This window comes from Mustela nivalis (assembly GCF_964662115.1).
Source record: "Mustela nivalis genome assembly, chromosome: 3".
Taxonomy (NCBI): Eukaryota; Metazoa; Chordata; class Mammalia; order Carnivora; family Mustelidae; genus Mustela; species Mustela nivalis.
Window position 1 is genome coordinate 113,646,180 of NC_139022.1, and position 25,311 is coordinate 113,671,490.

A 25,311-nucleotide genomic window follows, 5' to 3' on the forward strand; every position below is an offset into this window, starting at 1 on the left:
CTGAGACCCAGTCTGGGATTCTGATGTAAATGGAGAATTCCCAACTCCCTCAGCCTCACACTTACCACCATGATTTGGATAAAGCTATCTGCACACCAAATTTTAAGAAAAAAAGCAGCAAGAAGCATGAGCAAAGAGCCAGTGATGTGGGCTCACTGCAGAAAGTGGTCACATTTTTTAGACAAAGCCTGGCAGAAATAAGAGGGGAAAAAAAATCTGGGGCAAAAAACATCTTTATGTGCTTGTGAAGGGAAAAAACAAAACACAAATACTTAGATCTTACTTTTTTTTTCAGTGGAAAGCAACAGGAAAGCAGAATATGTTAAATAATGCCAAAATTGGCCTGGGCTCATCAGCTCAACTTCCTAATCATTTGACTTAAAGCCTAAACAGTTAATAATTTATTACAGATATATATGCACATTAATTATGAAATGGAATCAAGTTTCTCTTGTTGGAAAAGTCAAGTACTAAACTCTCTAAGCCCCAAGGGCCTTCTCAACACCGTCACGCAATAATTCTGTAGAAATATCTGGGTAGCATTAAAATGGCTTAGTTCCCATTTTCTCACTTCTCTCAGTCTAGGGTTTGGCATGAGAATAAAGATGAGATGGAGACAAGATGATGTGCTCACCATGGCTGCACCCTAAATGCACTGTGAAGCAAGTTATGGTCCTTGCTTAGCCAAGGGAATCTTAAAATTTCCTTTCAGGAAACCCCCCAAATCATAATCCAAGAGGGACTACTGGTTGTCCCACTGCCTCTAAATATATCAAGATTACTTTCCTAAGGTAAGACACTTCCCATCTATCAGGAACCTGGAACTCCTCTGATTACGCATTACTCTGTACAAAGAAATCCATGAAACCATCTGGGATTAAACTGTAACTGCAATTACGCGGAAACATTCAATTGTGCGTGAGTTCAATAAAAATATGCTGTTTTAGTGTTGCATAGGAAATACTTGAAGGCTCCTGTAAAGAATTTCCTGAATTTAAAAAGTATACCACACTATGATTCAACTAATAAATTCCAAGTACGTACAAAATATTAATGTTAATAATTAAATATTTAATAAGCAAATATTATTATTAAACAAATTTATTCTCATAAAATTGGCCCATGCCTGAATTCAAGATATTAAGATATAGATTAATATATGATTAAAGAATTTGACTTTTAATGTACAATGTTCATTCATCAGCACGATGATTCTTCTAAGACTGATTTTTTATTAGAATTCACTGTATGATTGCCTTAAATAAGACTGGAGGGTCTGCACAATCTACATACAGAAAATTCTCATGTGACACCACTGGTAGGACAACCATCATATATGCCATCCTGAATCTTAAACCAGAAAACCATAGAATGCCTTAAAGAGATGCGTTCTTCAAGGTGATAAAGGCATACTGAACCCTGACTAAATCACAGAGTTGTGAGGGATGTGGGGAGGGCAAGAAGTTGAAGCAAAGGAACAGTTTTTTGAAGACTGTATGTATACTGAAACAAGGAATGACTTTTTTATCTTTTTTTTCTCCAGGCATTCAGCACAGTATATCTATGTAAGTCGCCCCCTAATGATGACTACTTACAAGGTTCTGCCCTTGAAAACAATATTATAAGGAAGAGGCTGATATGTCAGTCTTTTGCGCACAAATGAATATTCCTGAAAGGAAGGGTAAGCATTTCAAATTTAAGTACTTACAATACAAAAGATTCAACCAATTTGTTCTCCTACAATGCGTAAGATTAAGTGTTCTCCAAGCATGCCCTATGGATATTATCAATTTGCATAATTTGTGCCAACCGAATGAAACAGCAATGATGTCTGAGGAAATTTGCTTTAACTAGCTTACTAATAAATTTGAGAACAATTGTGAGTGTTTATTTGATACTCATATTTCCTTTTCAGCATATTCACTAAAATGTGACTATCTATAGATGGTAAGCTAACAGATGACTTATTTCATATATTTTCCACTTTCTACACTTAGCATTATTATTTCGTTATTAATATTTATCTTGTTAAAATACTAATACAGAAAGAAATCTGGAATAGAAATGAAAAAGACTAAAATTCTAATGAAAAAATGACTACCAGACATGAACACAACATTTACAGGAAAGGAAATAAGAATAAAAATATGAAAAGATGCTCAGCCTCACAAAAAAATACCCCCAAAATGTCAATTAAAATTGCACTGAGGGAACTTTTTTTTTTTTTTTTTTTGCCTATTAGTTTTCACAAACATCAATGTCTTTAACACCACCCACATTGGTAAAAGCATAGAGGAAAGTTGTACTCACATACTCCACTGGCCTGAAGAGTACAGAGTAGTACCACCACTGTGAGGTACAATCAGATATCATCACCCAAAATTACCAGTACAACATGCCCTTTGACAAAGATTTACATTACATAAGCAAAATGGTGTATTTACAGAGTCCTATTTATTTAGTGCTGTTCATAATAGGAAAATACTAGAATTGATCCAGTTGACTTCAACACCAAACAGATTAAGTAGATTAAGGAGCATACTTGCAAATCAGATAAAGGGAACTATCAAAATAATAAAGGAGACTCTCTGTGTGCACTCATGTGGTAATCTCACATGTGCATGCATGTGTGTGTATACAAATAATATAAGCTTAATCAACTGCTTCTAGACCACACACTAGAAACTAATAACCCCAGCTACGTCTGGGAAGGAATCTAGCAATAACTGAGAAAGGGTTGGAGGAAGACTTTTCATTGCATACAATTTTGGAGGCTCTGTTTGGTAAAGTTTGAGTCCTTATAATTTTGAAAATGACATTATTTTGCCTTTCAGTTTGTATGGTTATTTGGCTCTTAACTATAGAGAACAAAGGTGGGTGGGAAGACAAGTTAAACAGGCAAGGAGCAGTAAGGAGGGCACTTGTTGTGATGACCAGAGATTGGGTGTTGGAAGTGATGGAAGTGATGAATCACTAAATTCTACACCTGAAACTAATATTACACTGTTTGTTAACTAACTGGAATTTAAATAAAAACTTGAAAAAAATGATGAATGGTGTTGTGCTGAGTCCAGGATTCAAAATTCTATTTCCTTAGAACTCTAAAACAATCAACTCATGATCCTCTAGTGTCTGACACTCATTCCAGTAGAGATAATCATTCTCTCATTAAGAGAATTTTCTCTTTCTCTTTGATTTTCTAATATTCTCCCACAGTGTGTCTAGGCGTGGGTCTCTCTACTTATCCCACTGTGAGCTTGGTGACTCGTCCTTCAATCTGGAGGTGCATGTCTTCCTTTATTTCTGGAAATGTGATTGTGATACAGAAAAACTATCTGTCTAACCCACGTTAAACAAATCAACCCAAATCTCTGAATTAAATAACACTCTACACACCATCTTAAAAATACGGTCACCAAGGCACACAACATGCAGAATGCACATAGTTTGTACATTCCTCCCTTGTCTTGCTACATGCAATTCTTTCCAATGATCAGCCTGTGTGTTAACCAGGAATCAGCTGCATTTGCTTGAAGACACATAGGTACAATATTCTGTAATCATGTAATTTAATCTGACACTAAATATTAAACAGCAAAATACAAGTGCAAAAGCGTCCTTGTTCCCTTGAAAATTTTGGAAAATTTTCAAAATTTCAAAAGGTTAAATTGCTAAAGGAAAATGACTCTAATTTCATTCGGGATGAAGCAGCTGTAAAAGATATGAAATTTTTAAAAGTCCAGGATTCTACACATAATTTATGCTGAATGTGTCTTTAGTTTTTCTTCCAAATATAAAAGTCTATATTGGAAATGGTTTGCATGCCTACTGGGTGAGGTTCACCTGTAAGACTTCACATCCAAAGCTTGGCTGATAAATAAATAAATATACATATTTATTTATATGATAAATATTTATCATATAATATTTGATAAAATAAATATATATTTATATATAAGATATATATACATATCATATATATGTATATATATATAAGTCACATATATATGTGATTTAAATTAGATTCAAATGTTTAGTATTTATACTTATACAGTATTTATACTTATACAGTATACAGAATACTTATACAGTATTCACTGTATAAGTGTGTTTATCCTGGAGTTACTTATAAAAGTGAAAAAACTGGAACAGGACAATGGTCAAATAAATTACACTACACTCACATAAACAAAATTCTATCCTTTCAGTTATTTTTTAAAAGTTAACAGCTATTAGACAAATTTGAACATCCAAACCTAGGATTCATGGCTCACAACTTTTCTTTCATACTATTGACACATTTGTCCTTTATATTATGTTCTGGGAGAATTTCTGGGCCTGATCTTCTAGATCAGAAATTTACCTGTCAGTTCACTGATGGAGTTTTTAATTCTAGTGACAACTTATTTTTAGATCCATTGTAACAATCATTTTTTTCTGGACAGCAGGTATTGCTGTATTTTTTAAAATTTATTTGGTCAATGAATATATATCCGTTCTTATGCTTCCATTAAAGTCTCCATTTATTCATTGATTTTGTTGCTTTGTATATTAACTGGCCAGAGTTTGATGACTTTCCTTTATGCAGGTCATTTTTGTAAAAGTGTGATATTCTTGGGTGTCAGCTCATATCTTTTTGATTTCCCTGCTCACCTATCTGTGGTGACTCCTCAGGTTATTTGATGAAACAGGTGGGCCACCTGCTGGGAGTTTGAAAGGGGAGATGCTGTGTCCTCTGGTGTCACCAACATGCCTGGGAAAGCTCTGTCTTTGTCCTCTCTGATCTTGCCTAGACACACATATGTGGATTCCAATGCTGGTCATAACTGGACATGAGAAAAAGTCAATGCCACTTCTGCTCCCTGCATTCCTGCTCCCTGCACTTCTGGTAAAGCCTCCGCCGTTCATGGAGGTTTCCTAAAGTCTCCGTGTTCTCCATGAATCCAGCCCAAACTGTTTTCAGTCTTTCAGGAGATATTCAACATGTCTGAGTTACTAATGGCATTCTTTTATAATATTCCTTTAGATTTATTTACAAGATCTTTTCTGTGGCTCCTAATACTTGGCTTGAACCAAGAAGGTGGATGTGTGAGATTAGTTGGCAATCTTTACTTTTTTTTATTTAGATGTTCCCAGTTCTGCTAGTGCACAACCATTGCCCCAACCCTGCCAGGACACTCTCCCCTCCTGCCTTCGTACTCGTACCTGAGAAAGTGCCTTGCTGGAATAGATACCCTAAAATATTTACCTCTTCAAAACTTGCTGTGGCATTGAATACTGTGATACAAGAAAAAAGGAATAAACTGCTCAAAACAATTGAATTTACACAAGGCTGAAGATTCTCTATAAAGAGCTAATCAAAATTACTACTGTATAAAACTTAAAAATTAAGGGAATAAAATTTAAATAGTCACTCTTTATCATCCTGGAAGGATAATCCAAATATTAATGATAACCATTTCAACAGTCCATTGTAAGGGAACCACAGGTAATGTGTGTAGTCACCTAGTTTATTCTGCTTCGGTGTGCTTTTAAAAAAGAAAAACAAAAATAAAAACAAAAACTAATGTGTTATTTTTGAGCCAATATAATTGTTGTTACTGTTTCATAAAATTTAATTTGTTGAATTTTTCTATTTCAATTTTTATAGACTTATTTAAAACATAATAAAGTACTGTATTTTTGTCCAGTGATTTTTACTGACTGCTGACTCGGAACCAGGTATCTTACAGTGTTGTGAAAATGAAGAGAAATGTTTAAGAAAGTAGCATCAGAGCACTTGGGGCATACTACATTTGTAGCTATCTAAGCTGTTGTGTTTCCTTATTTCCATCTGTCACTGGCACACCAGGCTGGAAGCTCCTTGAAACATAAATCAAGGCTTTTTCATCTCCTTTTTGTATTCTCCATATCTGCACAATGTCTTGCCCAGAAGACTTATTTATCAAATGTTTCATTGCTTAGTATTAGGATATTTATGTGCCCACTGGATCTACTATGTGGCTCAGATAAGATTACTGTTCAATATTAGAGACTAAGAAGGGTAAACAGAAATAGCGAGAACACTTCATACATCTATTGCTAGATATGCAAATAAAATTTGTGTGTTTTATAAATAGGAAAAATAAGATCCAGAAAGATTAAGTACTTTGAAGAGGCAGCTCCTGATCATATAACCAAAATATCTATTCTAGCACTTCCCCTTTCGTTGCACAAGCAGACTGGTATCTGGAGAATGAATTGGCCAAACTTATAAATGTTTACTACTGTGCAGAATTGGGTAGTTGATGATCTATCTCCCCTGATAGAGACTCTTGGATCTTTTCAAATATACACTAATCCAAAAGGTGTGGAGGAGTTCAGACACCAGAAGACAAAGCTAGCTGCTAAAAGAGGGGAGGAGACAGTACACTTAGATATCTACTCTTTTCTAGGAAACTAATGATCAGAAAGCTTTCACTTACTGGGAAGAAGGAAAAAAAAAAAAAAACTGTTGCAAATGAAAAGCAGTTGCATTTATAAATAATTCACCCCCACAGAAAGTCAATGTGACTCCTCACATTAGAATTAGAGAATCACAGATTTCTGGAAATACAGAATACAATGTAGACTTACAATAATCAATAGTTTGGAACAGCCTATAGTCTAGCAGACAAGGCTTTTGAGGTCTGATCTCACCAGATATTTTAGGGTCATTTCCCCTTATTGGACCCTCTAGCCCAGTCACAGGAGGTTCTTATTTTCATTTCCTTGATAGGTCTCTACTTTTATGTCTTCAGCATCATCTCTCTACCTAAAACACTCTTTAGCCTTGTTTTGCCTGGGAAAAGCCTCCTCATGCTTCAGTTGAACTCTGCTTTGGGATGCCTTCCCCATGTTCCCAAGCTGGATCCATCTCAGGAATAGGATTTGATTCAGCACCTTGCTGCTCCATAGATACCGGGTCATAACCACTTATGTATGCTGTCCTTCTCCTAACCTGTAAATCCCTAATGGAGGATATAGGATACATTAAACATCTAATAGAATTTCAATTCTATCCTCCAGTTTTTAATTAAATCATCCAATTCTCTCATTTAACTAATGAAAACTGAAGCCCAGAGAGGTAAGGGACTTGTCAGTTGTCAGGGTACAAGCCAATGTCAGAGCTCAGATAACAAAATTATGCTCTCTTTCCTAATCCACCCTCATAAGGGAAAAGGGGCTGGCATGGTAGAGTCTGGAGTAACAAACCCACTCTTCTTGGCTATCTGCCTAACTTTTAACTCAAACGTCTGACTGCTATACTGTATTGCTGGCAACGTCATATTTCCTCAATAACAAAGACTTCCCAGTTCAGAACATATACATATGTGGCTAATAGGAAAAGTGAGTAAAAGTCCAACATGATAAACAGAGAGGTATGTCAAACTCCTATTCAGTCTATGAAAAACCTACTCATAATTCTAACTTTGCTCCCTTAAGTATGGAGAGAAAGCACAGCTCATTTGGAAAATGTGACCAAAAGCCCACATTTCAACACAGTGAAATGCTTTATCCCCTATTGCTTCTACCACACCAGGAACTTTCTATATGTAATTATTTAATCCCTGGCCAAAAACTAGTGGACAATGAAAGCCCCACAAAATGTTTCCCCCAGTGAAGTGTTCAAACATCAGTTCCACAAAAAACATTTTTAAAAGCTTTTCGTGTATTTTTTCCATGCCAACTTTTTTCACTCATGGCTAAAAATGTCCATATTTGAATATTCATCATTATGAGCATCTGGTAAAATATAGCCCTGTCCAGCAATTTACATCATTGGACTATGAGACCTTAGGAGGGCATAGGTAAAAATTTCCAGTTTCATTTTGTCTGGATTTTGACCATCTTTTTCCATTTCATGACTTTGGGTGGCTTTGATTGTGCGGATATTTTCTGCTCTCCATTTCTATTAGATTCTTCTAGAAACGAGCAGGTTGTTATCAGATAAGTCCTTGTGGATTTCATCAGTGGCTTATTAGAAACAGCAAAATGAAGTCACAAATGAGATGAGCATTTTCAATATCTTGTGGGTTTTGTATTAAACCAGTAATAAAGGCCACAATATGATGGATGTACAATAACGTGAAGGTACTTAATGCCTCTGAAGTGTACATCTAAAAATAGTTAAAGAGTAAATTTTATGTTATGTATACTTTACCATAAAGTAAAGGCCAACTTACAGGAGGTAACAATTATCCCCAAACCTGGGTCAGGGCAGAGAAGAGAAAATCCAAAGATGATCTCCATTGTTCAGATAGCGCAAATGGTTTCTCCTTTCCCATTCCAACAGGCCTCTCAGCAAGGCTCCCACCCCTACTACTTTCCACCATGGAGTGGAGAGGAGAAAAGCCAACTCCCACCAGGTAAAATGTAAACCTCAGGAAAGAAAAAGTTAAACCACAGAACCATGACTCTTTGCATACCGACTGGGTTCTAAGGTCATTCATCCGTCCACAGCTCCAGGTCTTTTGGTGACTCCTCCACTCCTGCCCTACCCCCACCCCCGGCCACCGCTGAACAGGTGTCCAGCGCGGCTATGCATGTGTTTAAATTCTAGACAGCTGTCAGAATGTAATTCCCTAGAGAACTGTTCTGACAACTTTGAAGTAGGACATTAAAAAAAAAAAAATTTTTTATAATAAATGCAGAACTGGGGGTGGGGGCAGACCCGGGGGAGACTCTGCAGTGAGCAGATTGGCTGTCTTCCACACTCCGAAAAGACACCACGTGGTGGGCTTATTTTGGAAAACAGAAAGAAGTAAAACCAGTGGGAAGAGTTACCAGGAGGCAGTTGGATACAGTAATCAAAAGAAACCTAGAACCAGGTAGAAGAAGACTGTTCATCCACCCATTTAGCCTTTAGATTCACTCACTGCCCTGGAGATGTTCAATGGGAAGTAAACCGGTTAGACTTCCCGCGTAGTGGAGACAGGGGTGAAGTTCAGGGCGACCACTTTGGAAGGGGATGAGGGATGGTCAAACCAGCCCGGTGTGTGAGGGGCGAGGGCGGAGTGGCGGGAAAGTGGAGAGCTGGGGAAGGAAGGGCGCTTACCAGGCCACCTCCGCAGGTGCTGAAAGAGGCCAGCGAGCCAGGGTGCCGCAGCACCGCTCCGGTGTAGAAGCAGGAGGCGTCGGGCGGCGCCGGAGGGCGGGGGGCGGCTGCTGCCCGCGTTGGGCCCGGGCCGGGGCTCGGCCGCTGTTCCACCTCGAAGCGCGGCGCCAGGAAGCGGCCATCTCTCCGGAGCAGCAAGTACAGGTCCCGGGAGAAGGCCGGGATCCGCAGCAGTACCTCGTCGCCGTCCGGCTCGGCTTCCTGGGCCGGGGGAGGAGACGGGGGTGGCTGTGGGGGCGGCGGCTGCCACGAGGCCGGGGCGCCCGGGGACAGGGCGGCAGCCCCGCTGGATCCCCGCGGCAGTTCCTGCGATTCGAACTCCTCGTCCTCCTCACCCGCCGGCGGCGACGGCGGCCGAGGCTGGGGCCGGGGCTCTGACTGGCCCTCCGCGGGCTCCACCGGCGGCGCCGGGGCCACGGAGCGCACCTCGCGTGAGCTGCCGGCCGTCTGCGCCCGGGCGCCTGCGCCGCGCGCCCAGCCTGGGTCCGCGCTGCCCCCGCTGCCGCCGGCCGCGTCCACTGGCTCCCTGCGCCAAAGTGCAGGAAACACGACTTCCCACTCCTCGCGGTCGGGGGCGAACTGCAGCCCTGCGGGCGGGGCAGACAGAGAAGTGCGGGGCTTAAAGTGCCGCGGTTCCAGTAGCACAAGCATTCCCAGGCTCACATTCGGTTCTGACACAAGGCTCTCGTGTTAATGTGTTGGAGACCACCCGTCTAGTCCCTGAAACTCTTGCAACCCCTAAAGACTCACGATCAGATTACAGACCCCAGCATTTTCAAAATAAAAGTACGATGATATGGGGGGAGGGGAGAATGAGTGGGGGAGCAAAGTTTGGTGACACCACTTAGTTGGTGAAGGAAAACCGGTGCAAAGACATTACTTTCTTAAGCATATGTCAGAGCAAAGCCTCGCTATCAATTGCTGTACTTCCCCGTTTTCCTCCAGGTGCTGTAAACGCAAATATTACTGCTCTCATTAGAGGAAAGCTAATCATTGCACGATGCTTAAAATGAGGTCGAGAGGAGTGCATTTCGTTCGCGAGCAGGACCCCCTCATCTGCACCCGCACGCTCCTTTTTATTGCTACCCCTGCTCACCGCGCACCGGCTGCACCAGCCCTGCCTCCCCTTGCGTTCTCGGTTTCCGCTGGGGAAGTTGGAAAGCCAGCCTAAAGTCTCGGAAGAACTTACCTGCAATGATCCCATTCGACAAGACCCCCAGCTGGTAAAGGAGGCAGCAGCAGCAGATGTGTGTAAGGCGCATCTCGCGGCTCTTTCCGGGACCGCGCTACCGCGGCCGCGGCTCCCTGCCCCGCGCGCGCCTCCTTGCGCTATCCACCGCGGGCGCCTCCGCCTCCCCGGAGCGCAAGGAGGCCGGGCGGCGAGTTTGCCCAGGCCCTTTGTCTGCCGGGGGTGGGAGGGGGGTGCTGTGTGACTCCGAGAGGCTGCCCGAGCCCGGGCGGGGGTGGGGTGGGGTGGAGTGGAGGGAGGAGCGGGGGCAGGCAGAGCCGCGGCCCCGCAGCGCTCTGGCTCCCTGGCGAATTAGGTGATGAGTCTATTTTCTGTGTTCTGGACGTTGCGAGAGTTTCCGGAGCCCCACAGGATAGACCCAAAGTTCAGGAGCGTGCCGGCAGGCGCAAGGCTGGCAGTGCTGCCTCGGGACAGGAGGGAGGACTGCCCCGCGCGGGCAGGAGCGCCGCGGTGTCCGAGCCGTGGCTCGCCGCCTGCACCAGCGCAGAACTGCCAGGAGCGGTTCCCAGCAACCTGGTGTGCCAAGCTCCGCGCACGACTCGGGTCCGGAGTGCTGCGAGCTCTTACCCTGAGAGGCGCGGGAGCGAATTTGTGGCGGGATGAGGAGGAGACACGACTCCTCACAAATTCGCGGGAGCGAATTTGTGGCGGGATGAGGTGGGTGTGGTGGAGAAAAGATTCAAGCAGATCTGACAAGAAGAAGGGAGCAAGGGGTGCCCGCCTCTTGTGACTTTGTGGGACAAAGGTCCCAGAAAAGCACACACGTGCTTACACACCGAGTTGGGGTGGGGACCCAAATTCCCTCACCTGACTGCTGATTGGCCATTCCTGGGAGGACGATTTGCATCCTTACTCTGCACCCACTCCCACCCCCACTCCCCAGCTGAGGTGTGTGCAGGTAGAAGCGCCTCCCCAGTCCATCCCACTCCCACGTCCCTCCCTCCCCAATCTTCACCTCACACAAAGCAAAACTTACTACAGGGTTGAGCACAAAGCTGTGGCCCCACTTCCCAAAGACTTTGATTTTTCCATCCATCTTTGTCTCCAGGAATTTTCTAAGCTGAGAGATAATGTGATTCGTCATGGAGTGTGCTTCAAAGGTTCCCAGGACAGTAGACACCCTGACATTTCAGAGCCCCTTATACCACCTTATCTTTCAGGCTTCCCATTCATCACTGCTATCAATTTCCATCCTCCTCCCCTTCTCTGGCTCTCACACACGCACACTCTCTCTCTCATAACAAGGGTGAGATTAAAGGGACTGACATTAAATATTGTATGTTAAGGATCTCATAAGGTGAGATTATTTTGCCTTTTTTACTTTTTGTACATCGAAAATGTATCTTTGCTCTTTCTGTCTTTTGGGGGGAATGCAAACTTAAATACTCTTGCTTTCTTTGTCACAGATCTTCAGGGTCCCCACTCCCTTTTGCACACCTCTTCCTTGGCGACACCAAACATTTTCACATCAGACTCAAGAGGGTTTGATCTAACTTTCTCTACACATCCTCTGTACTAGGCCAGTCACCTAAAAATTAGTTCATGCAAATCAGTATTTTTTAAAAGTCCAGCATTGGGAGATTGGTTCCCCACATCCTTTGTTATTTCCTCGTGTCAAAGGTGACTACTATGCCTTTAAGGAAGGCAGACTATCTTATTTCAAAGGAAAGCCATTGTTTGAATAAGCTGGGTCCTAGAATACTTTCTTTGAGTTGTCTTGGGCTTAAAAACAAACATGAAGACACTCTAGGTGTGTTTGTCAAGAGTGCTCTGCCTCCCAACCTTGTCTTGTAAAATTCCTGGAACTGAGCAACTAGGTGAGTGTGGATTTCCAGACATTCAAAAAATATCTGGGTTACTTAGAAACCTAAACACTCCTTATGGGACTCAATTATACAGACTTAAAACTAGGCAAGAAATCAAAGGCCGTTTATTTTTAACAAATATAGTAAGTATTAAGGCAGACAGCTAGTTTTACTGAAACATTTCCACCAGGATATACAAATTAAATACAATGTTCCTTATATCATTTGAACAATGACAATAAAAATATAAGAGTAAAGTTTGAGGAGGAAAGTATATTGTCTGTATTTACTGGAATACCTTTGTGATTCCTTAAAACTAGATGAGGTTTGATATGATTTGGTAAATTTACTCAGAAGCACATGTTGTCAATTTAAGTTCCCATCTCTGTCCTTTTTTGTTCCTATTGATACAGGATCCCTACGAATCTCTAATGGTAGAGGTTAATAGTGATTGTTATGGTAAGTTTTGCCTAATTTCCAGATAATTCTGATCTTTCTCCCATTTGATGTACTGTTATATTTGTATATTTTCTAAGATTTTTTATAAATCGTGGTTTGGTATACATAGTATACATATTTCTTCTACTAAGCTATCATTTTCTTTTTTTTTTTGGAAAGGTAGGATTTCTTTTATATATATTTTTTACTTTTTTAAAATTTGATTTTTAAGTAATTTCTACACCCATCGTGGGGCTCAAACTCACAACCCCAAGATCAAGAGTCATGTGCTCCACTGATGAGCCAGCCAGGCACCCCTCTTTCATATATACATTTTTAAAACAACACTCTGCCTAATTCATTGATTTACACTGAATAGCTGTGGAAATTCTAAGGAGATTCTCAAAGATCATTTAGAAGATAATAGAAATTGATTTCTGTATGGTATTTCATTCCCATTCTAATTCCTTAATCCAGATTTACAGCACTAACTCTGTTGGTGATCAGCTACTATCAGCGTGATTTATCCAGCTTCAGAAAGAACAAGCCTAATAGAGAAAGGAAGTTTTTGTGCTCTAACTAAAGAGACTTAGATGTGCAAATAAGAGCATCCCTTAAAGTGCCTTTGAGTGTGTATGCATGTATGTGAAAGAAAGAACTAGCCTGATTTGGAATTGAGTAAATTGTGCTTGGTGAAATCAAGGAGAAAAGGCAGGACTGTGACATGTGTGTGCATGACTAACCTCAGAGGGAAGAAAGGAGCAGCTGGGAAAAATATGTTGCTTTAGACAGGTCACTACATATGTCACCAGATGGTAGTTAGCATCAACCAAGCACGGCTTTTATGCACTGAAGGTAAGTGACAAAACATCAGAGTAAGTGGAACCAACTGTTCTTACCCACAAGGTGCTCACATGTTGCATTTTATAAACCATGCTTCTCTACATGAAAAGTTGGCTTTGATGACTTCAGCCCTTCCTCATTCCCTCAACTCACTGGCCCTAAGTCTCTCACAACCTAAAGCTAATCTTAAATCCTTTCCCCTCCAGAAAACCTTAAAATATTAAGAAAATACAAAGAATGCTTTCACTGAGTTAGGTGAAGAGGCTTCTATGCACAGTGAAGAGAAATCCAAACAGAACTCTGAAGATGGGCTGAGTAGGGAAGACACAGCAAAATGACTAGAATTTACAGATCAGAGTGTCAGAGAGAAGGGAGCAGTATAGAGAGTGTAGTAGTTTTCTACTGCTACATAACAAACTGAGTAATTTAAAACAGTAGACATTTATCATCTCACTGAGCATCAGGAGTCTAGGAGTAGCTATGCTGGATATTTCTGGTTCAGGGTCTCTCACAAGATGGCAGCCAAACTCTTGACCAAAACTTTTATTTCTTAAGACTTAATGGAAGAGAGAGGTTCTTTTTTCTAAATCATGTGGCTGTTGGTAGGAAACTTGCCTCATGGACCTCTCCATCTGGCTGCTCTATCATGTATTCTCTCGGAACAAGTGATTCAAGTAAGAGAGTGCACCCACACTGCAAACTTTGGTCTTTTTATAACCCAATCTTAAAAATGGCCTACCATTATGTCTACCATATTCTGTTCATAAAAAGCAAGTCACTGGGACACTTGGGTGGCTCAGCTGATTATATATCTGCCTTCCATGCTCTGGTCATGATCCCAGAGTCCTGGGATCTAGCTCTGGGTCAGGATCCCTGCTCAGCAGGTCATCTGCTTTGCCTTCTGGCCCTCTCCCTGCCCCTGCTCATTTTCTCTCTCTCTCTTAAAAAAAAGAGAAGAAGAAGAAGGAGGAGGAGGAGAAGGAAGAGGAGGAGAAGGGGGAGGAGGAAGAGAGTGGGAAGGGGGAGGAGGAGGGGGAAGAGGAGAAGGAGGAGGGGGAGGAGGAGGAGGGGGAAGAGGAGGGGGAGGAGGAGGGGGAGATCACAAAGTCCAGCCCACACTGAAATGAAGAAGTATAAAAGAATTCATGGATATGTTTTAAAAACTATCAGAGGACATCTATGCCTCCTAAACATAAATTATTTGCATTTCTCCCATATGTAGAATGCACTCATCCCTTCCCAGGGCCCTCAAAAGGCTCATCCTATTAAAGCATCCCCTCAAAGTCCAGAATCTCAATATCTCAACCACGTTATTAGGTGTGCATGAATGTTTTCAGCAACATACATTAGATAGAGCTCCTTTAATTCAGTCTTTCTCCCTCTATAGGCTTCTGAAACTAAAGGTACAGTATTTACCTCCCATACACCCAACATACTGTGGTGGGACAGCAGGGATAGCTGCTCTAGCCGTTTCTGTTCAAAAGGGAGGCAAAGGGGAAACACAAAGGAGTTACTGGTCCAGGCACAAAGGGGCCTTTGCTCTGTGGGAATTCTAAAATCCAAGTAGGAAAATGTTTAAAGTTCCTTGATTATGTCTCAAGGTCTGGGGATAATTCTCCATGGTACTGGGTCTTCCCCTGGGAAATGGTTTCTCCTCTGAGTCATCCTTCCATTTTCATGATAGATTATATGCATTTAAAACTGGTTAGTTTTCTCACCTGGCTTCCTGACAGTAGAATTTATGGATACAACAACTCCGTATCATTTTATATAGTCTCTGCTCCTTTTTGTCCAGAAATATTTCTTCACATTTAACTGTTTTTCAAACTTTGCAAGTATTCTGTGAATCATTATGGGTTTCACTTTCAATCCATGAGACCACACCCTCAGTCTCTTCAAGATAAACCCTTCTCTACCTGGAGTTTCTGATGAGGAGCTGATGAGAACACTAAGAAGTGTTATTAGATTTGTTAGAATTCCTAGTGTTTGGTCAAAAGGATCTGGGAGACACAACGGAAACACTTTAGAGGAACTTCACTCCTACACAAAAATGCTCTGAATGTCCAAGTGTAATCTCAATGAGTTCTTAACAAAGGATTTTATAGTCCTGCCTTTGGCTTCATCATTATGCCATGCTTTCCTGAAAATGCCCAATATTTCCTTTGTGTTCTGAGGCAATTTCTTCTTAATTTTAGCATTAGTTTACAGAAAAAGAAGTTTAAAAGGTCTAAAGCCATCAGGTCCTGGCAGCTTTTTGTGAACAACCTTTAGTTTCTCTCCCTCCTTTCACATTTTCTATAGGCAGGAAAACACCAAGCACCAACTTCCAAAATATTTGGAAATTCCCTTAGCTTGAAGAACAAGTACATTAGGTCCATTTTCTATAGCCAACAGCAGTCTTCCTAAATTGAATGTCAATGATGTAAAAATATTCTCTTTTCTTTAGTTTACAATAATATTTACCTTATTTTCCTACAACCCCTCAGCTGTAGCCTAATCCAAGCTCATGTGCCTTAAACCAAAAGCCTTTTCAAAGTATTAAAGAAATTACATTTGTAGTTTAGAAACCTTGGAAAAAGAGATCTCTAGTTCCAGATGCTTTCAGTGAGTACTGAATATTTATTTTTAAAGTAACACCAATTCTACATCATCTTTCCCAGAAAATAGAACTTTGCAATTTAATTTACAAAGCTGGCATTACTGTCATACCAAATCCAGAGAAAGCCAGAACAAAAAGCCAACATACAGATTAATATATATCATGAATACAGAAATAAAATCAACAACTAGCAAATTGAATTCAGCAGTATATCAACAAAATAACATAATATGGCCCATGAGATGTATTTGAGGAATTCAAGGCTGGTTCAATATTCCAAAATCAATCAATGTCATCCATTATAACAACAAGCTATAGAAGAAAACCTGTGCGACTATACCAACTGATGCAAAAGAGCATTTAACATAAATAAATTCAATATTGATAAAATTCATAAATTCATAAATATTGAATAAATTCAATATCTGTTTATGATTAAAACTCTCAGCAAACTGAAATAGGAACTGAAGGGAAATTCTTCAACTGGAAAAAGAATATCTGTTTTTTAAAACTCAGATGAGAATGAAGGACTGAATAGTATCCCTCTAAAATTGAGACCAAGGCATGAATGTCCACTCTTACCACTCCTATTCAGCATAGTCTTTGAAATCCTAACTGGTGCAATAAAACACTTAAAGGAAATACCAGTAACGCAAATTAGAAAAGGATAGATAAAGCTGTCCCTGTTTGCCAATGACATGATTGCCCATGTAGATAATTCTCAAAATAAATGCAAAATAATTCCTAGAGTAATGAATAAGGTCACAGGATACAAGGTCAATGCCAAAAGTCAACTATATTTTTATATACTAGCTATGAACAACTGACAACTAAAAATAAGTTCAAATACCATTTACATTAGCTCTCAATTAAATACTTAGGTGTAATTCTAGTCAAATACATACAGGATCTGTATGCTGAAAATCACAAAACAGTAAAAAATAAAGACCTCAATAAATGTAGAGATATAGTGAGCTGGAAGAATAAGCATATAAAAGGTGACAATTATGCCCAAAAGTTCCTTTTGTTTATAGCAATTCCTATCAACATCCCAGCAGAATTCTTTTGTAAACATAGACAAGTTGATTTTTTTAATATACATGGAAACCATAGAAACTAAAATAGTGAAAAAAATGTTGACAAAAAATAATAAAGTCTAAATACCACCTGAGGACCAAATACCACCTCATATTAGTATTTAATCCACAGCTACAGAAACCAAGAAATTGTGGTATTCCATTGATCCATGGAGCAGAATAGAACCCAGAAATATTTTCCACAAAAGTACAGTCAACTGATTTTTGACAAAAGGTGCAGAAGTAATTCAATGGAGAAAGGATGACCTTTTCAATAAGTAGGGTCACAACAACAGAACACCAAGGACAAAATAAAAACACTCAACTTGAATCTCCTATCTTATACAAAAACTAATCCAAAATGGATCTTAGATTTAAATACAAAATATAAGACTATAAAACATGAAACTTCTAGAAGAAAATACAAAACAAAACTGTTGGTATTTGTAACTTAGGGTTAAATAAAGAGTTCTTAGATGTGCTCTTTGGAAAAGAACAAAGAGTGTTTTTCTAGAAATAGAAATAAATATTAATAATAAATCCATTAAAAAGTGATAGATTCAACTTCAATTAAAAGCTTTTTTTTTCCCTATGGGGCGCCTGGGTGGCTCAGTGGGTTAAAGTCTCTGCCTTCGACTTAGGTCATGATCCCAGGGTCCTGGGATTGAGCCCCACATCAGGCTCTCTGCTCAGCGGGGAGCCTGCTTCCTCCTCTCTCTCTCTGCCTGCCTCTCTGCCTACTTGTGATCTCTATCTGTCAAATAAATAAATGAATTCTTAAAAAAAAAAAAAGGCTGTTTTTTTTTCCTTAAAAGAATGTAAAACTGGGACACAAACTGGGAGAAGATATGTGAAAACTGCATATCTGAAAAAAGACTTAAATTCAGAATATTTTTAAAGATCTTTGAATTCACTACTAAGAAAACAAATAATCCAGCTAGAAAACGGGGGAAAAACTTGAAAAGCAAGTATATGCAGAACCAATAAGCACATGAAAATGTATTACATATCATTAATTGGTTAAAAAATGCAAATTAAAACCATGATTAAATATCATGAGATGCCTGTTAGAATGGTTAAAATATAAAATACTGACAATTCCAAGTGCTGACAAGGATGTGGAATCAACTGGAATTCTCATACATTAAATGAAGTATTGAATGGATCTCAAAGGTATGATGATGAATAAAAGTCAATCTCAAAATGTTATGTGCTCTATTATTCCATTTACATACTATTTTTGAAATGAGAAAATTATAGTGGTGGAGAACATATCAGTTGCAGCCAGGGATTAGATTTTAGAGCAGACTGTATCCATATAGAAGTGGCAAAAGGAAATTTCATTGTGATAATGAAGTAGTTCTGCAGCTTAATCCTGGCTATGGTCACACAAATCAATAATGATAATATTTCACAGAAACATACGCATACACACACACATACAGAGCTGGTGAAATCCAAGTCTGTAGTTTACTTATAATATTATATCAATATCAATTTCCTTGACTTGATAATGTGGTATGGTTATATAAGACATTATCACTGATGAAAAGTGGATGGGGTGTGGATAAGAAATATCTGTATTATGTTTACAAAATTTGTAAGTGTAAAATTATTTCAAAATAAAACCTGAAGTAAAGCTTCTTGAAGGTACTTTAGGCTTTCACTAACACTCTCCCCATTGCTCACTACCCAGCTTCAAGCCACATTCACAATTTAAGTTGTTGTTACAGAAATACCTACCTCAAGGGGAGCCTGGGTGGCCCAGTTTGTTGAGTGTCCAACTCTTGATTTTGGTTCAGGTCATGATCTCAGAGTTAGGAGACTGAGTCCCACAACCAACTCTGTGTTTGTCACAGAGTCTGCTTGTTCCTCTCCTTCCACTGCTCCCCTTATTCAGGTGCTCTCTCACTCTTTTTCTCCCTCTCTCAAATAAATAAATAAAATATTTAAAAAGAACCCCTACTTCAAGATATCAAAATATGTTAGAGCAATATAGTGCTATACAACAAATTACTCTAAAACTTAGTATCTGAAAGAAAGAAAAAAACAGACAAACAAACAAACACTTATTTTTCTAACACAGCCTCTTAGTGTTAAGATTTCAGGGACGACTTATCTGGATGGTTGTGGTTAAGAGTTCTTGTAAGTTTGCAACTCAGAAAGTGACCAGAGCTACAGGCTACAGTCACAGATGACTGGCCTGAAGATTCTGGCCTCCTTTGGAGCAGCCACCCAAGAGGGAGCAAATAGTATACCAAAGAAAGAAGCCACAGTGGTTTAATAACCTAACCAAGGAATTGATAACCTATTGTTTCTGCCACAGTCTCTTTGTCAGACATGGATCACTAAGTTTAACAATGTGAAGGGAAGAGAATGAAATTCTACCATTTGATGGGAGGAGTATCAAAGAATTTGTGGACATATCACAAAGAGAGAACTGTGGATGTTTGTTGAGCAAACTCTGAAGTAATTGTCTGTATTCTGATTTCTACAGGTATATGAAGAAATTACCAACAGTCTGGTGGGGAGGATGGGAGGCAGAAAATAGAACAATATTTCAACTGCTGCATATTTCCACAAGCTAGAGTAGAAGGTCCTCATAATGCAAAGGTCATTTGAGAGTGCTCTCAGAAAATTATATGCTAAGGAGTGGGGCTAAATTAGCCCTGTAATTAAAATTGATTTGAGCTCATTCCAACAAGGATTAAAAGTAAGTCTCAAAATGATACATCTGATTCTAAGCAACTTAACAGGCTACTAGAACAAAGTCCACTATATTTAAAGTTATTATACGAAAAAGCATCAAGGATGAAAAACTCTCATTGTGTGGCATACAATATAAAATTGCAGGCATGTAAGAAGCAGAAAAATATTACCCATCATGAGGAAAATGTCAGTTAGTAAAAGTAGATCAGGCATGATAAAAGGAATGGAATGAGCCAACAAAACCATGAAAGCAGCTATGAAGTTATGCTGTAACTTCACAAGAAGATAGACAAAAATATGAACGTGATGACGTGGAACATAAAAAAGACTCAACTATAAATTTTAAAGATGCAAACTAGAATATTTCAAATGAAGAACATACCAAGTAGATTGAAAGCAGATAAGACCCTCAGAAAGAAAGATTAGTGAACCTGAAGACATAACAATAGAACTATCCCAAGTGAAGCACAGAGATAAAATGAATATCAGAAAACCCCAAAACAAGAATAAGTGTCTTGAATATTGGTGAGTTGTAGAATAATAACAAATGATCCAATATATGAGGAACTGCAGTTATAGGAGAGAAGGAATAGAAGGGGAAACTATTTGAAGAAGTTAGACTAAAAATTGTCCAAATTTATTGAAAACTACAAATGTATATATGCAAGTGTGCACACATTATGAAAATTATGCCAATACATATCTTAATCAAATTGCTAAAAACAAAAGACAAAGAGAAAATCTCAAAAACAGCCAGAAGAATGACACATTATGTAGAGAAACAAGAATGACAGCAAATTACTCAACAAAACCTATACAAAATGAGATAGGAAGGTGGGGGAATGGGAATCCTTGAACAGATACAAATTCTATAAACCTTTTCTCCTAGTCTGTGGCTTGCCGTTTTACTTACCAAACAATGTATTTTGAAGAGCAAACACGTTGGATTTCTTTAAAGTCTACTTTATTCATTTATCCATTATGGTTTATCCTTTCCCATTTAAGAAATTTTTGCATGACTCAGTATCAAGTGTTTCTTTTTTCTACATTTTCTTCCAGAAGTTTTAAAAGCTTTCCTCTTATATTTGCCTAAGTGTAAATGTAACCCATTTTTACATAATTTTAGCAGATAAGGTGATCAATGGTTCATATTTTCACATATGGATATCTAACACGATTAGTGATTAGAGAAATAAACATCAGTTACAAATTAAAAGCATCAACAGATAATGGTACACACACAGTAGATTGGAGAAAATTTAAACTATTCATAATACCAAATGTTTGCTAAGATGTGGAATGAATGGAACTCTCATGCATTACTTATATATATGCAACATGGTTGGATAGCCACTTTGGGTAAAAAGCTTGACAGCTTCTTATGTTTCTTAAATATATGTTTACCATATAACCCGGCAACTCAGTCCTAGATACTTACTAAGAGAAATGGATGTGTGTGTATCCAAAAGACTACTGGCATATTCATACTTGCTTTATTCATGATTTCCCTAAACTGGGAACAAACCATATGTCCATGAAGTGGTGAAAGGATAAATAATTATCCTGTACCCTTCCAATGGTTTTTCACTTAGCAGAAAAGGGAAACAAACTCCTGATACATGAAACGATGTGGATGCATCTCAAAAGCATTATTCTAGGGTGACATTATGTGAAAGTCTAGAAAAGATAAAACTAAAGTGATAGATAGCATATCAGTCCCAGGTACTGCTGGGGGCACAGAGGACAAAAGAGTATGAGGAAATTTTTTGGGTGACAGTAATGTTCTATACCATGATTATACTGGTTATGCAACCGTGTTTCTCAAAACTCATTCCAACTGTACCTGTAACATCTGTGAAATTTACTATATGTGAATTATAACTCAACAAACCTATTTAAGGAAAGACTTCAGATGAATATGGGACATTCCCAATGCTTCAATTTTAGGTATTGATAAGTATATGTATAGCAAATAGGGATTTTCCTCCAGGGTTCCCCAGGTAAGTAAGAGCTACCACCGTCTATCCACCCAGATGCTCTGACCAGAGCCCAAGAAGCCATCCTTGACGTATCTTCTTTATCACCAACATCCCATCAGTCATTAAGTCATGGTGCCTTTTCTTTTTTAAGTAGCCTTTAAATTCATTTACTTTCTCTAGCACTTCTAGTCTTAATCTGATACAGCTATCTTTCCTTGATAACACCACAAATCCCAAGGTGCCTATCTAGTGTTCAGCATGTCTGCACCATGATCCAGTCTTTAGACTGCCGACGAGTGGTAATTTCACATGAAAATCATATCCTTGGAATGAAATCCTTCAGCAGCTTTCCATTGTTCACAGAACAAAATTCAACATCTTTACATAACCTAAACACTTGAGTCATGTGAGTCCTTTCATATATTCAGTTCTATCCCATTCTACTCCTCTCTTTTTGATCTCTCCAAATGCTTAAAACATGCTATGATTTCTCCAGCCTCAAGACAGCACTGCTGTTCCCTCTGCCTAAAAGATGTCCCTTCTCATCCTGTGCTTTAGCTCAGATAGCTCCTGCTTATTCTTGACACATAGCTGTCCTCTTGACTTCTGCAAGCCTCCTAAGGATCAAGGAGGTCTCATTGCGCTCTGCCATAGTAGGACTTTACTTCCTGCTCATAGTCATCCCTGATCTAGCATGTATTTGTAATTATTCAATATCTGATTTGACCCAAATCCCTTGAACTGTCCCACAATTCTACTTTCTACAAATAATCACTGTGTGCCTCTGAGACTATTATAAAACAAAAACATATACTAGTGGGAGTTGGAGAGGGTGGGATAGGGTGACTGGGTTATGGACATTGGAGAGGGTATGGAGAGTGCTGTGAATTGTGTAAGACTAATAATGCACAGACCCGTGCCCCTGTGGCAAAAATACATTATATGTTAATTAATTAATTTAAAATATTGACAAGTCAATATAATACTATATGATAAACAAAATTTGAAAATATAAATATACATAGACTTCTCCCTCTCTTGTCTTCCAAGTGGCAGCACTTCCTCCTGTTCAGCACATGGGCTAAACAGTCGCTTAACAGGATAAAAGCTGATCCTTCAAATCTATGCAGGGTAAAGAACTTTTTTATTAGAAAAAATAACATATCTGGGAAGGAAAGAAGAGGTAACCAGAAAGAAAAGATCCTATGAAAACTAGCTTGGAAAGTTTCATTGAACTTTTGGATGAAGTGAGACAAACTGTTACAGTGGCAATTTCTATGTTGTGACAAATGGGCTTTGGAAAGATTGATAAATGAAGAAGATTACTACAAGTCTCTGTGATGTGTTATATGGGTTTACAGCACTTTAAAGCATATGAACATTTTATTGCTATTTCTTTGGAGGAGGGGGAATGTGGGACTTGCATTTTATTTGTGACTCTAACATGAGGGCATGAAGTGTCTCAGGTTTATTTGGACTTTAAATAAAACTCAACACAGGAATTGGTTCTACCTAAGCAGGTATTTTAAGTTTTTTGTTTGTTTGTTTAAAATAGTAACCAAGGCCAAGATTAAAATCTAAAAATGGGGATCCTCAATCCTTGAAATAGTAAAGTCAGTTACAATAAATTCTTCAGCTTCATCAACCCCGGAGACTATACTTCAGGCTTCTACATATAGCACTTACATGTCATGTGGTAAGTTTCTGTGCCACTGGAAGTTTACAGAATTATTCCCAGACAAAAAGGACCCTTAGCAAGAAAAAAAAAAGAACAATCCTCCATTTCTCTCTCGACTAATGATCAAAATAAAAGTAGAATTTCATATTAGTGGGCTATGAGGGACATTTCCTTTGTTGAGGCTTTGGCTGCCCATCATTTGACCTCCCTTCACTTTGTCATGGGAATCCCACAGTTGAGAACACGCTGGGATGGGAGGGCATCAGTTCCCACTAAAATAGCCCCAAAGTCCAGGTTCTCATTCTCCTTATCCACTGGGGAGCAGGCTCTTGACCTAGGTCTAGCTATTTGAATGTTCATAGCTGGCAGAGCTAGAACAAGTAGCACAAAGGAAAGAAAAACAATTTGGAATTCCTTTCAACAGCAGTGGCCAGTAGCTATGGTGGCAGTCGTGCCAATACTTTGTTCTGTGTCCCAAGCCAGTTGCACAAGCATCCCACCCAGCTATTCCAGAGGTTGGGCCTGGACTACAATGAAGCTGCCCAGCTTCCTGGGGTTTCTGCCTGCTCTCAGAGCTTGGACTGCTAGCCTTCCCAACCATTAAGCTACACGGCGACATGATTTTATTAAACACTTTTCTCCTAGAGCTAACCAGAATCCCATTTGGTGGCTGCAAGCAAGAACTGTAACATAAATGGTTGTCGCGGAGTGGGTTACAGTCCAAACAACCTCAGAAAAAGCTAGGGAGTTGGACATAGTTGGGGTTGGAGGCACTGAACATTCTGTAGGTATTCATCAGTAGGAATCTGTCAGACCATAATACACAGTGACAAAGTTTTTCTTTAAATTATTTTCTCTGGTCTACTGAAATGAAGTGTGCACAAAGATCAGAATTTTTTGCAACCATATACTTACTGCATGGAATTTAAGACGGGGTGGTGGGAGGCCTGGGTGAGGGGGGTACCTGCATCTAACAGTCCTATACAAGGTCAGTGAACAACCCAAATCCCCAAATTCTCAGCAAAAAGCACTTGCTGAATTCCAGGCCTAGGAGTGGACTAAAAGACTATCTAACCTCTACCCATTCTAGAATTTCCTTCGTTTGTTGGGAAGAAAACCCATAGGGCAGGAGATTAGAACACAGGAGGAAATCAATCAAGTGAGTCATGTGCCCCTTGCCTCTGCTGCCCAAAGACCTAGAAGGTGCTCCTTTCTCCAAAGCCTTGAGAAACAAACTGATGAGCAGATTATCATTAATCTCTAAAAATACATTAGTGACTGTTCTTCAAAGCAAATTCTGTTGTGGGATGCTGGTGAAATGGTCTCTCTGACCCTAATAGGGCAACTTGGTTATTAACCATGTAATCTAAATGCCCAGACCCACAGAGATTTTGGTGATTTCTAATTTATCACAGGATTATTAGAAGTGCAAGGGGTGGGCTACTTACTGAATCTTGTTTGATCGTGTTTAAAAACAAAATAGAACGAACAACAAAAATATCCCCTGTGTCTAACAAGCCATTATAATAGAGGATCATGGTCTTCTTACCAATTTCCTACACCTGGCTCAATACATAGCCCCAGTCCTTTGACTGAAGGAAAGCCTGGACACCCCTGAGAAGATCTATGCTGACACCATCTGTAAGCTAAGATTCTATTTTGCCTGCCAGAAAAGAACCTGTAACTATTTACTATGATTACTTTGCTTAGAGAAATAAAAATGCCCAGATCTTTTGAATCTTATTGTTGGAAACTAATTCTAGCAAAACTCGAATACTGGGGGTGTCTGGCTGGGTCAA

At 39.5% G+C, this 25,311-nt stretch overlaps 1 protein-coding gene across 1 annotated transcript in view; it reads right to left on the reverse strand.

Moving 5' to 3' along the window:
- Positions 1-10,489, reverse strand: part of ADAMTS19 (ADAM metallopeptidase with thrombospondin type 1 motif 19) — a 255,032-nt gene extending 244,543 nt beyond the window's left edge. Inside the window, exons 1-2 of the mRNA XM_082725818.1 lie at positions 10,326-10,489; positions 9,077-9,723 (exon numbers count right to left, since the gene is read on the reverse strand). Of these exons, the coding sequence (XP_082581944.1) occupies positions 9,077-9,723; positions 10,326-10,398 (720 nt within the window). The 5' untranslated portion in view covers positions 10,399-10,489. The remainder of the gene's footprint in view (positions 1-9,076; positions 9,724-10,325) is intronic.
- Between the last annotated feature and the right edge of the window lie 14,822 nt (positions 10,490-25,311).